This window comes from Equus quagga, chromosome 1, assembly GCF_021613505.1.
Source record: "Equus quagga isolate Etosha38 chromosome 1, UCLA_HA_Equagga_1.0, whole genome shotgun sequence".
Lineage (NCBI taxonomy): Eukaryota > Metazoa > Chordata > Mammalia > Perissodactyla > Equidae > Equus > Equus quagga.
Genome location: NC_060267.1, coordinates 105,963,004 through 105,976,810, shown reverse-complemented (window position 1 = coordinate 105,976,810; position 13,807 = coordinate 105,963,004). Strand labels below are relative to the sequence as shown.

General features: G+C 51.6%; 1 protein-coding gene across 6 annotated transcripts in view; it reads left to right on the top strand.

Annotated features, from left to right (window-relative positions):
* Nucleotides 1-12,517, top strand: part of MTMR14 (myotubularin related protein 14) — a 44,893-nt gene extending 32,376 nt beyond the window's left edge. For 2 of the 6 annotated variants that reach the window (XM_046661574.1, XM_046661624.1), the window contains 4 exons: nucleotides 108-246; nucleotides 1,228-1,407; nucleotides 8,574-8,729; nucleotides 11,912-12,517. In XM_046661574.1, coding sequence (XP_046517530.1) covers nucleotides 108-246; nucleotides 1,228-1,407; nucleotides 8,574-8,729; nucleotides 11,912-12,095 — 659 coding nt within the window. In that variant the 3' untranslated portion in view covers nucleotides 12,096-12,517. The remainder of the gene's footprint in view (nucleotides 1-107; nucleotides 247-1,227; nucleotides 1,408-8,573; nucleotides 8,730-11,911) is intronic. The other 4 variants (XM_046661605.1, XM_046661595.1, XM_046661584.1 and 1 more) reach the window with 4 other exon arrangements.
* The last annotated feature ends 1,290 nt before the right edge of the window (nucleotides 12,518-13,807 follow it).

Genomic DNA, 13,807 nt, shown 5'->3' with positions numbered 1-13,807 from the left:
ACTGTTTCTTCTAGAAGCTTCTCTCTCCAGCTATATGGTGTGGAAGAGGTGGGGGACTAGTAGTGGGAGAAGATAATGTGCTGATCAATGGCACTGGCTTCTTTCAGGACGAAAGGACCGTGGCAGCACCACCAGCCTTGGCAGCGACTTCTCTCTGGTCATGGAGAGCTCCCCAGGAGCTGCCGGGAGCTTCACCTATGAGGCTGTGGAGCTGGTTCCGGCAGGAGCACAGACTCAGGCAGCTTGGTGAGGGGGCCAGGCTGGAACTAAGCTTCCTTACAGGGCCACCAGCTCCAGGGAGCCCCAGGAACAAAGGGGGCCCCCGACAGTAGGGCTGAGAGCACAGCTCCGTGCCCTGCTGTCTCTACTGGGCCTTGGAGGCCAGCCATCTGGTTGGTGAGGGGCACTGCCCGTGGTGGCCCAGGAACATAAAGGGCCGGGGCTCCCTGTGGGATGAAGGAAGAAGCTACAGGGCTGGGCAGACAGGGTCGGGTGAGGAGAGGCTGGTGTTAAAGGGAACTCCCTGGGAGAGAGGTCCCTTGTATCATTTGCCTAGGAGGTGAGAGGCCAATTTAGGAAAAAACAAGAGGTGATTACAAAATGATGATTGAGAATTAGGAACTTGTTTGAGGGTCAACTCCTTTGAGAATCTGATGAAATCTGAGAACCTGATGACTTTCTCCCTAGACAAATGGCTCAAGACTTTGTATAACATTTGGAGAGAGGGGCGGTTACTGAACTGTGTTAAGAATCTGTTATCCAGGGGCCAGCCCTGTGGCATAGTGGTTAAGTTCCCACACTCTGCTTTGGTGGCCCTGGGTTCACTGGTTTGGATCCTGGGCACAGACCTGTGCACCACTTATCAAGCCATGCTGTGGCAGGCACCCCACATATAAAATGGAGGAAGGTGGGCACAGATGTTAGCTCAGGGCCAGTCTTCCCCAGCTAAAAGGAGGATTGCCGACAGATGTTAGCTCAGGGCTAATCTTCCTCAAAAAAAAAAAAAAAAAATCCATTTTCCAGCATGTGCTCTGAGGCAAATAGGCCAATGTTATCTGGATGCCACAGTCTCTCCATGAAGACCTAGCTCTTGCTGCCCATGGCTGACCCTCCTGTGTGGCATTTTCCCAGTGGAAGTAAAGACTGAGCACTGAAATTCAGTAAAAGTGGGCAGAGGGCTTGCCTGAGGCGGCCCCTTGGCCAACAGCCCTACTCTTTCCACTTCAGGAGGAAAAGCCACTCATCTTCTCCACAGAGTGTGCTCTGGAATCGGCCGCAGCCCTCAGAGGACCGCCTGCCTTCCCACCAGGGGCTGGTGGAAGCCAAGTCTTCCAGCTCCTCATCCTCAAACCATTCTGACAACTTTTTCAGGATGGGTAGCAGTCCCCTGGAGGTCCCCAAACCCAGGTGAGGAGCTCTAAAGCCCCTGATGGTGGAGGTGGCTAGGCCTCCCCCCTTAATGAGACTGGAGGGTGGGATTCCAGCACCTCAGCTGGTGCCTCAGGTGGTGTCTTAGGACAGAGTTCCTTGGCCTGCGGCCTGGTAGGCAGTATACCCAGGAGGCCAGAGGGCATCGGCGAGCTTGCAGGCCTTCCACCGTTTGGAGGATGGGTTAATGTTGGGTACAGAGCAAGAGGTGTTTGTAGAGTGGTTTGAGACCGTGCCCAGAGTCCTGGCAGATGGGAAATTCAGAACATACAGTGGTTGTGAAGTGATGGGCAGGGAGCCAGGGCTGCCTCTACCTGTTGCCTTTAGCGGGTCTCAGCCCTCTGGGGCCCTCACGTTTTGATTGAAGAGGTAGATCTGGATCTTCTGAGTCCCTTCTGGCTCTCACATTCCGTGTCTGAATTGGTGGGGCAGGGAGGAGAACAGACGGTAGGGAGATAGGCTAGATGTGTATGGCTGGGGCAAACCTCAGGAGACTGTACATCCGGAAAGAGAGCAGCTCAGCCAGGATGGACAGGTGTGGCTGGAATGTGCTGCAGGAATGATGTTTCCTAGGTGACATTAAAGCTGAGCACTGGGGCAGGGAGTTAGGATTGAGGGATGATCTGGCGTTTGGGGAAAGCATTTCCTAGCTGACCCCATACCACTTGTTCCATGCCATACCCCCACAGAAAGAATCTTTGAATTGCTTTGTTTTTTAAAGCCTTGAGAATGTCTGGCCCTTCTGGAGAGAACAAAGCAGTGTGGGACTTAAGAGGTCATTAATAAATTCCAGGGAGAAAGGGACATTTAGTAAAACAAGCATGAGCATTGGAATCCACCCCAGATTCAAGCCCAACTCTGTTGTGTACTGCTCCAGAAGTTTCAGGTCTTTCCTTGTAACAGGCCTATTACAAGAAGGAAACTGAGCCCCAAAGTCACAAGCATATTACAAAGAAAGACCCAAAACTTCTGGAACCCTCCTCTCATCACCATCCTCTGGTTTTTCTCTGTGGGCAAAAGCAGGTGATAGAGGAAGATGAGGAAGAGCACCCTCCCACAGAGGCAGAGCAGATCAGCTGTAAGCAAGTAGGAGCTCCAGACTGCACTGTCCAGGGGGGTCCTGTGTGCTCACCTCTGAAGATGAGCCCTTCAACTCGGAGCACTGACGTGTCTGCCAGTGCCATAGCTGAGTCTGTTAAGCAAAGAGCATGACCCCTCTGACCCCACAGGAGGTTGGGTGGAGGCTGAGCAGAGATGTTGCCAGGCCAACAAGCCCATGCACCTGTGCTCACTCAATCCTCTGCGTATGTCCACAGCCATGCCACCCTGGTCTGCACGCCTGCTTTCCTCAGGGTTACTCAAGCAACACTGCGTGACCCTCGCTATTCTGGGTTGGAGCTGTTGCTCATTGTCCCTGCCTCCTTTTCTGCCTGTGCAGCAGTGCTGGACAACTGGGAAGGCAACCAGAAAACTCTTCTTGTCCTCTGGGTCCTGCCCTGGTCTTAACTGTCCAGTTGCTGGGGGCTTCCCTGCTAAGCACTCCATTACCTCTGCCCACCCCAGTTTTTATCATTCCCTTCCTCCTGCCAGAAGCTCCTACTTTCCAATCTTGTGATAGTTTCCCTCAGTCTCACCAGTGGTTCGCCACCTGCATTGGGTGGCTTGGACTCTTATGGCTGGTCTGAGATGGCCACCAAAGCCTCTCCCTCAGAAAGCTAGGGAGGGTTGGGGGTGTCCTCCTGGCCTCACAGCTCTGTGTGCCAGGCCCTGGTTAAGGCTGGGATAGGTGGACCAAAATGGGGCACAAGGCCTTGGAGAGGCGTGGGGTGGGCGGCTGTGAGGTGTTTGATGGCTCTGCCAGTCTATTCTGGGAATGCCCGCTTGCAGCCTGGCTGGGCTGGCCAGGCAGCAAGGTTCCGGATTGGATGCCTGTTTGCCGGAGGTTTTGAAAGACTAGATTATTCAGATTTGGAGCATTCTAATTATGTATTTCCATTAACATTAAAATTAATTTAGTCTCTTATCTTAAAGTGCCTGAGGGATCCTGTCATTAGCTTCCCTGCCTCTCTTAGGTAACAATAACCAATCAGCTTTTTAATGGAGTAGAGGGAACTGTATGGAAAGAAACCCTTTAGTAAAGCTATCTGTGACAGCCAAAATGCTCCTCATAATGTGAATTCTCTGGGTTTCATATGCTCCAAATTCCATAAGCATATCTCTTTTAAAGAAGGACTTCCCTGTGAAAGGAATCAGTGAAGCTTTGTTCAAAGTTAAGAATTAGGTGTTGGTTGGGAAGAAAGTTCTGTGGGGTGCTGATTCTTATCCAGCCCCAACCCCACGTCCCTCACTGGGAAGACTGGTGGCCTTTTTGCATTATTAGTGCCACTGCAGCAGCTTCTGATGGAGCTGTGTTTCTGGACCATTGTTAAATCTCATCAGCCACAGGATGGGGGCTGGGAAGCTCACATGCCTCCCTGAGTCCTGGTTAGTATGCTGCCCACCTCCTTTTGGTCTTGTTTTCTGCTCCAGAGTCAGACGTCTGATTCTGCCCCAGGAGGGATGGTGCCACCACTGAGCTCAGCTTGAAGCCAAGCTGCCTGAAGAGCAGATGAACTTAGCTGAGGGACACCCAGCATCCTGATTGAATAGCTAAGTAGCAACATAGGAACCGACCTCTGCTGCCCAGTTAGCTGCTCTTCCACCACCTACAAACTTCTCATTGTCAGCAGTGAGCTCTGTCCTGGGCTGTTTAATGAAGCTGAGAAACTAGATTGCTTTCTGTTGCACTTAGGGTTCCTCTCCCAAGTTTGATGTGTTCTTGCATGGGGCCACTGCTCCAGACCAAGAATGAGTGGTGAGAAGCCTAAAGGCGTTGCCAGCTTGAGACCCATAAGAGAAAACTTGGAGCCCCCAAAGACTTCTCCTTGGGCTGCTGCGGGAATGCAGAGGTCCCTGGTTGTGTCACGCACGCTCACACACATTTTAAGGCCAGGCTGAGGGAAGGCAATTTTTTTTTCAAATGTGATAAATCCTATCTAGCCATCTCTGAAGTCAGTTGCTCTGTGAGATCAGGTCACTGTTGAACTGAAGGATTCTTCTCTAAGGCTCCATTCCTGGAGGTGTTCACTTAGGCAGAGGCTGTGGGACCATCATCTGGAGACTTGGGGTTTAACGGGGGGTAAGTGTAGGTTAGGTGACATTCAGGACCCCTCAAAGTCTAGGAGTCTAGGTCTTGGCTCAAACATTCATTTTCTACATGACTTCAGGCATGTCACTTGATGGCTTTGGGTTTCTGTTTTCTCATCTGTATAACAGAGGCTTAGACGGGCAACTCTTAGGTCCTTCCTAGCTGTGTACCTTCAAGCCTTCTGTGTCAGCCATCAGTTCAGGTGCTTTTAGATGCAAGTAATAGAAAAACCATCTCAAATGGGTTTAAATAATAAAGGGAAACTATTGGTTCATATGAAGAAGTCCAGTGGGAAGTACAGCCTTCAGGCACAGTCTGATCCAGGCTCTAACTCCATTTCCCTGTAGTTCTTTCCCCTTGCCTCCTGCCACATGCTAGCTTTGTCTTCTGGCCAGCTTCCCTAATAGTGGCCAGCTACTCCATGTGCTTCCTTTCTCATCTAGGGATCAGAAGCTCTGTGCTTTATTCTAATTGGAAGTTATGTGCCCATCCCTGAACCAATCCCTGAGTCCTCCACCACCCCTTATCAGGAAGGAAGATCAATGTATTATGGGGCTAACATGGCCTTTGGTCACACCTGGGTTGCAATTCCAGCTTTGCCATTCCTAGCTGTATGACTTGGAAAAATCACTTCCCTTCTGAGCTCAGTTTTTTCATCCCATTTTTAAAGTGGGAGTGATGATCTTGGCCTCCATAAGTTTGGATTTAAATAGATAATGGAGGGAAGTACCTGGCACGTAGTAAATACTCATCCTTTCCACAAATGCTCAGGAAACTGTAGCTGTGGCTAAGGACCTGTCCTTATCAGTCACATATCTGAGGGCCTGTGGGCTGTGTCAGGGCACTGGGAAGCTAGGTAAAAGGCCAGGGCAGACCCATTTCTTCTTGCCTTGTCTGTGTGGGTTGGGCCAGCTCTGCTCGTATGGGTATTCTTGTACCCGCTCCCAAAAAGGACTAGCTAAAAGACACCTGCCTGAGTCGGCTCATAGCAAGGATCTGGCAGGAGGCGGGGGAGAGTGGGAGGTGCAGCTCTTTTGGTGCTGTGAAGAGGGGCCTAGGCCATATCCATCTAAAGCAGTACAGTGTTGCCAAGAAGCCAACCTTGGCAGAGGTCTGAGCCCCTTAGCTCCAGAGATGTGAGCAGACGACCTGGGAAGCATTGTCAGCTCCAGAGTTCTCCAGTTTGAGGGGAGCTTGGCCCCATGTTCTCTCCAGTCCTGCAGGTAGGGGATCAGAGGAGGTGAAGCTCAGGCCTCTCTTTTTGCTGCCCTGTTTGTGCTTGAGTAAGGGGACATGGCAGAAGAGTGTGGGGTCTTATTAAAGCTGGTTGAGTTACCTATATACTGAGGCTGATTTAAAGGCTTTCCTTCTCTTACTAGGCAGGTGCAGGTGCTGCTTTCTCATGACTGTTTCCTTTCATCTTTGGGTGTCCCCTCTAACCAGCTAATCCAGATTGGCACTTCTGAGCTACCTCTCTGCTTAGCACAGCCGCTTGTTCTCAAACCTAGGAGCTGAATGGTTGCTTTGCAACCCTTTCTTTGACAAAAGCCTCAAGTAGGAGGATTCATTTAGAGCCTGTGTGCTCACTCTTGAAAAGGATGCAAAAATGGCTGCTTACCGAGATGGCTTTATGTCCCCCGGGATCGTGCATCCTGCTGCTCTCTGTGCTGCCTACTTCATCCCACAACTGTCCCCTAGCTACTCCAAGCATGGTTCTTGCCTGGTGGTGCTGCCTGCTGGATGTTGGGGATGTACAGGGGAGGGTCTAGCCTAGGGGACCAGGAATAATCCTTGCTGGGAATCTCTCTGTAATTGCATTGCTTCTTCTTTTTTTTTTTTTTTTTTTTTTTGAGGAAGATTAGCCCTGAGCTAAGTACTGCCAATCCTCCTCTTTTTGCTGAGGAAGACTGGCCCTGAGCTAACATCCATGCCCATCTTCCTCCACTTTTTATACATGGGACGCCTACCACAGCATGGCTTTTGCCAAGTGGATCCGAACTGGCGAACCCCAGGCCACCAAGAAGCAGAATGTGCGAACTTAACCACTGCGCCACCAGGCCAGCCCCTGTAATTGCATTCATTCTGTCCATCATTTTCCCACTGACAATATGAGTCTCTGATAGCTCTGGGGGAGTGGGGTTGGGGCATAAGAAACCCCATGTTCCCAGCCCCAGGAATGCTTCATCCTACCCAGCATCCCTGCCTTTCCCTTTCCCTCAACACTCTGGTATTTAGCAATTATTTTCCCACAAGCTGCTAAAACTGGAAAAGAAACTTTACCCTAAAGTTTGAACAATAGATGAAATTTATGGAGCCTGGCTGACCTTAGAGGGGTTGTGCTGACTGAAGGCACCAGCGTGACCTGGAGGAAGCATAGGGCAGACACCAGACTAGCATGTTGCTTGCCCTCTCCTGGGCGGCTGTCTCTTTGATTTACAGGCTGCCTGAACTCTACCAAGTTTCTCCATCTAGAAACAAGGAAGCCTTGTTTTGTTGGATACTAGGGGCTTCCACCAGGTAGCAGACCATGTCCTGTTCTCATCGCTAATGCTGCAGTCACAGAGCTTAGCAGGAATGATGAATGTGGCAAGTCTCTATGTTGCAGGGGGTTCCGATTCACTGCGGCCTCTATGTGGAAAGCCATCTTTTTTCCCTGGTCTCAAGGTGGTTCTCTTATAGGGCAAATCTGTAATCAAACGTGGCTTTCAAGATCTCTTATTGCACTCACTTGCTGTGGGACCTTGGGCAAGTATCTTCACCTGTCTCGGCTGCCATTTCTCTGTCTCTAAGATGAGGATGGTTAAAGATCACCAGAGATGCAGTGTCTGGCAAGAGCTGCACTCAAGTGACAGCTGTTTGAGGATAAGGCTGGCCTGATGACTCATGGGGGCTGTCGCCTCAGACTAGGAGCCCTTGATGCCAGCCAACTGGGTTGGACATGGTCAATGAATGTTTTCCTCTGTTCCCCACCCCCTATCCCACTATTCATGCTTCTGCCCTGTTTCTGGGTCCCTACAGGAGCACCTTCAGCTAGGCTTGAATTAAAGAATAAAGGGTTAAGCATCAAAGATGATGCATCTCTGAGGAGTGGGACCTGGGGTAGCTGATGGAAGGGCCTTGTTTGATGTCTCCCTATCTCCTCCCTCATTCCCACTGGCTGGGCTACTATGGAGAGGGGTTGGCTGTGAGTGGAGAGGTGGCTGCAGTAGATTCCCAATACAACTTTCCTCTCCCCACACCCCCAACCTTCCATCTGAAAAAGGCCTGATGAAACTGTCAGGTTGCCTGCCTGATTCATCCCTTCCCTCTGGGCATAGCCAGTGAGTGCTGGGTTGATGCTTGTGAATACAAATTATGGCTCCTGGAAGCCGCTGCAGAGGGAGGGGAGGGAGTATCTTATGTTCCCGTCACCTCACTCTTCAATCTAGGTCACCACTCGCCACCATCCCCAAGAGGGTTGTTCTCCCACCTTTCTGATAGGACCTCAGCAGCCCCTGAGTTCTGTGTTCCCCACCCTGCCAATCTGCATGCCAGGGAGTGTGAGGCAATCCTGCCTGCCTGGCTCCTGGGGCATCCAGCTTTGCTCCCCTCCTTTTGGTGCTGTTGAGATGGTACTTGCTGTGTCAGCTACCAGGTTGGGCATGCCCTGACTCCAGGCTGTGGTTGCAGGCTCACCTCTTGTCACTATGCTTTGCTCTTACTCTTTTGCTCCTGTATGTCTTCGCACAAAGCATTGTCTTCACGGCTGAGCCTACCCTGTGGTCTATACTCTTCTTTCTCGGTCACAACCTATCCAGCTGTTTTTGCACTTTTGGAGAAAATGGTTGACTTTACAGATACTCCACCAACAGAACCTTGTGACCCATGGCCCAGGGCCACCATAGCCCCGCCAGGGCCTCCCCTGTCAGGCATATGACTGACTGTGCATCATCTCCCCTCTCTCTCCTCTCTGCCCCAGATCAGTGGACCATCCCCTGCCCGGATCCTCTCTCTCCACAGACTTTGGCAGCTGGCAGATGGTAACAGGCTGTGGCAGTATTCAGGAACGGGCTGTCCTGCACACAGACTCCTCTCTCCCTTTCAGCTTCCCGGATGAGCTCCCTAACAGTTGTCTGTAAGTGTCTTGCTTGAGAAGGCAGGATACTCCCCTGCCCATATCAAAAGCTGGTGAGCAATCAAGAATGCTGGTTAGGAATGAGGCAGCAGCCAGCCCCAGGGAGCTGGCCTTGGATTCCTGCCCCTCCTCAGTGTCTCAGCTAACCCCCACTGCTCCTGAACCCCCGAGGTATGAAGGAGGCCTCGTGGGCTGCTCAGGAAGTGCCCTGGAGTGTGTGTTCACTCTCCTCAGGCTCCAAAACCCATCCACGGGTGTCTCAGGGCACACCCTGAGGGAAAGCTAGCTGGACTATAACTATAGAAGATTCTATTTCTGTCCAACTGTTGCCTGACATGAGAATCCTTTGAAAGCAAAACAGTGGGGTAGTGAAGGTAGGTGTATGGTGGAAACCAGAGCCAGAATGGAGCTGGGTTAACCAGAGGTCTGTGCTCCTCCCGAGCAGAACCAGGGGTTCCTTGCTTCCCTTCCCCCCTTTTGTCTTCTGCTTTTGCCTCTGGTCGGGAAAGAAAATTGGGTGGGGATACTAAATCTCAAGCCTGTAAAATCCTCTCCCTCCAAGGCCCCAGTACTGGGCTTCTAACTCTTGTAGTGCATCCACTTGAACAGCTGTCCCTGTGGCAGCCACCTGCCCCCTGCCTGCTCTGCTGCACAGATGTCAGGCAGGGGAGAGCCTCCGGCAGCCTGGGGAGCAGTGCCTGCTCCTCAGCTGTGGCTGCTTGAGGGCCTTCACCTCCCCACCATGGACTGAATGAACTTCAGGTGCTGGGGATTCAGCCCTACCCCCAAAATCCAGCTCATACCCACCAGTGCTGACAGTTGGAGGCAAGCTGCCCTGGGGAGTTGAGAAGGATCCCTGCGGAGGGCAAGCATGGGCTGGGCCTTGGGATTCCAGGATGGTGCTCACAGGCCCTGGCCCTGCAGCTAGGAAGTAGCCCAAGGACTTCAGAGCCCACTAGTGCCTGGCAAGCCTCCTCTGTAGCCAGGCCCTTAAGCCAGAAACAAGATCTCTGTCTTAGATTTTTAAACGATTAAAAATAATAGTTGTTTGCATCTTTCTGTAGGGACTTCCTTCTTTAGCCAAACTTGCTTAAGAGCAATCTCTGGAGGAAGCAGACATCTCTGCCCCTGCTTGATAGCACACCTCCCTTACCTGGCATTAGCCGCTGAAACAGGCAACTCCACCCCCAGATCCTATGATTTATACCTTGGACAGTTCTCCAAGCGTCTAGTCAACCCTCAGGTTCTTGGTGGCTCCCAGAAGATGGCTAGGTTCTACATGATCTCATGGCCTCTAGGATTGCAGGGTGGCAGTGGGGTCAGGGTTGATTCCTAGTGAGGTCACACAGTATGTGGGTTCAGTGCTTGGGCTTTGTTATTGGAGAAGTTTAGTCCAAATCCTAGCTGCTCTGCTCACCAGCTGTCTGAGGGTGTCAGCTTTGACTTACCTGAGCCGGCTAGCTCATCTCTTGAGAGGGAGTGGCACTATGGTAGCTCTAGTCCCTGTCTGCCCATTGTCTGCTGTATGTCCTCAAGTGGATCCCATATTCTCTCTGGGTTCCACTTTTCTCGTCTCTAAATAGGTTGTGATCTCTTCCCCCTTCCGCCTCCCAGAAATAGGGGGCAGTGAGAATGCACGCATATGGGCCTTTGGATGTTCCCTGTGAATACAAACTACTTATCTGAATTTCTCCTGGTTATATGCTCTAAGGAAAAGCTAAGAAGCGCATATGGCCTCCAGCCTATGTGAAACTTTAATTAGAAAGTAAAGAAGATCTAGGGCCATGCATCTCCCCCAAATGCTAAGAGAAACTTCGGAGTTATTGATGCCATCACAAGAATCCAGCATCAGCTCCATTTTCTTAGTGCTGCTGGGAGAGCTATTTGACTTTCCTTCACCCTGGAACCTACTGCTTCTCTCTGTCTCTGTCTCTTTCTCTCTCTCTCTCTCTCACACACACACACACATGTATACATCACTCCCACCAATTGCTTTCCCTAGGTCTGTTCTCCCCATGTTTACCCCAGGACTGTCATTTATCCTCATTCCTCCATCTGCTCCCCCAGGCCCTGGGGTGTAAGTTATTTGGGCTTGGGAACTGAAGACATTGCTGCTGTTTCTGAGAGATTCCCAGGAGGGATTACCCAGGGATTGGTCTCTTGGGAAATTTTGGAGTAAGTTAGTGGTTAGGGCTAGTCTTGGTGCTTAGGTGAGTGGGAACATGAGGGCTCATTTTATGTAGATCTGTGACCCCTGGAGAAGGCCCTCCAGGGCATAGGTAGGGGGAACACCATGTGAGATCCTGACCTTTCCTCTGATTCCATGTCTCCCGCCAGTAGACTGCATACCTTTTAGTCTAGAGGTTGAGTGTGACTGGTACCTCCCGCCTCTTCTATTAAAGACCCTTCAGGATGTCAAACAGTCTCATATGGAGTTCATATTTTGATAAGCCTGAGTTTTTGTGCACTTGTTCTCCTTTTTGACTTATAGTTCCAAGCCACAGAAAGAAGAGGGGCTTCCTATCTTCTTCTGTGATCAGTCCTATAGAGGGCAGAGAAGGAAAAGCAGATAGAATCAGAACAGGAATCCTGCTGAAAGAGCCAGCACCCTCCTAGCTGTTGACTTGGGGACCACAGTGACTGACGGTGTAGCTAGAACCTCGAGAGTTTCCAGTGAGGATCCTGACCTCTCCAGGGCACTGCCAAGAGCTTCCTCCCAGGATGCTCCAGGTCCTGACCTCAAGAAAGCTAAGGCTTTTGGCCTGATATCTGATCTTGGGGTCTCTCCTTACTGTTAGATGTAAGACTTATGCCTCAGCTTGTTCTTACTGAGGAATGGAAGCCAACAGCTATTGGGGCTAACTCCCTCTTGCTTTGCTTTCCCCCTCCCCAGTCATCATAGAGATGGTTGTTTTCCCAACACAAAGTCAGTCCAGTGCCCCAGTAAAAGGTGCTGCTTCTAGGTAGGAACAGTAGCCTGAGAACTGAGAGGGATGGTTTAAGAGAGAAATAGGGCCAAATATTTGGGGCCTGACCCACAAAGGTAGTACAGGGTAGTATGGCCACAGGACAGATGCTGGCTTTATGCTAGCAAAGGCAGAAGGATAGGCAGTGTGGCATGAAGATGAAGATGTTGGATCTTGCCCCAGGATAATGCATTCATTCTCCCTCCCTTCCCATAGGCTTGCAGCCCTGAGCGAGCGGGAGACTCGGCTACAGGAGGTACGCTCAGCCTTCTTGGCCACATACAGCAGCACAGTGGGGCTTCGGGCAGCAGCCCCCAGTCCCTCCGGTGCCATCGGGGGCCTGCTGGAGCAATTTGTCCGTGGTGTTGGACTCCGGGGCACCAGTAGCAGCACCTTATGAAGCAGCCAGCCCACAACAGTTTCCTGCTCCTCTCTCACCTGAGCCCTGAATGGAATCAAAGCTATGCCTGGCCAAGGGGTGCTTCAAGTTCAGGGGAAATCTACTCACTCTCCCTTCTCCATCATGCCCACGGCAGCCCCAAAGCCAAGCAGGGCCAAGAACAGGGTTTTCCAACCTCCAGCTTCCTGACTGGTGACCACCACCCCTCTTGTCACTGCCTCCCACCCACCCTAGTCTTTGCCCGGGATGCCCATCAACTCTCAGAACTGTGTGGGGTTTCCCTGGGGCCTTGTGGAGGCCAAGACTTCATGAATGACACCCCCTTCCCATTCTTGTTTCCTGGGGAGGAGGGGTCACCTGCACTGAGAATGGGGCAGTTTGACACAGATCACAAAATAAAATCAACGTCTTTTTGAACAGTTGTTCTCTTGCATCCTCATTTGGTTGCTGTCTTTCTGGATTTATTTGGAAGGTTCTCTCTGTCCTTCATTGTGCTGGAAGAAGGGGTTTTTATGGGGGGAGGGGCAGGTGAAGGAGGAAGAAAACTGGGGACTTGGGTGTGTCTCCTAAGCCATGATAATCTCAGGGACATGGGGACAAGTAATCACAGGCTATTAAGGTGGGAGCAGTGGTCCTCAGGCCCAAGTGGGCCCTAGTCACCTAGAGAGCCTGTTTATCCATGCAGGTCCCCAGGGCTGCCTGAAATTTAGACTTGGGGTTGCTGAGATCTTCCTTAAGCTGGGAAGGCGGGGGGAGATCTTCATTTGTAATAAGTTCTGCAGGCAGCACAGTCCTGGTACAGGTGACCTGCAGCCCCTGCCTTAGAGATCCCTGCCTGTGGTGGAGGGACTGGCTTCTGGGGCTTTGGAGGCAGTAGTTGGTATGGGGAGGATGCATCTGACTGACCACCGCCCTCATCTACAGTGTGACCTAGAGTAGGTTGCATCCTCACAGAGTGTGTCTACATCTGTAACACCATGAAGTCATGGGTGTTCAAATACATGGGCAAAGGGCTTTGCACAGTGCTGGAACAGCCACCGTTTACTGAACTCTGACTCAACACAAAATAGGTCATCAGTGTGAATGCCCAGAGGAAGGAAATAATAGCAGCAAACATTTCTTGAGTATTTACGGTGTACAATCCCCTGTGCTAAATCCTTTCCATGGATTATCTGGATAAAATTTTACAACACCCCAAGTAGGTGCTATTATGGCCTTTCTACAATGACGAGACTGAGCCACAGAGATGTCGAGTAACTTGCCCAAGGTCACACAGCTAATAAGAACAAATGTGTAACTCTTCCTATTCAGAGACCTAGGCAATGCAGGAATGGGAAGGAGGATAAGCAGATTGTTGAAGGAGCAGCTTCGGAAGAGGAAACGTCCCCTATGCCCACCCAGCGCCCCCAACCCTTCAGCACCGCGGACAGCTCTCAGGGGGCTTGGGTTTCGCCCCAGAGAAATTCACTGAGGACTCTCCCAAGATGTGGGGTGAAATTGGGGTCTGGGTAAGGTTCCCGGCCCGCTCGAGGCTGCTCCAATAGGGCGGGGGCCACCCGCAGGGCCGGGCGGGGCTCTGTTGCCATCTGGAGCCGCTGCCGCCGGCGGCCACAGTCAAGGCGCGAGCGGCGGGAGCGCACACTCGGCTGGAGAGAGCACAGGCGCCACCGCCGCGGCACATGGGCCCACCCCGCCGCCCCTAGCCCCGGCGG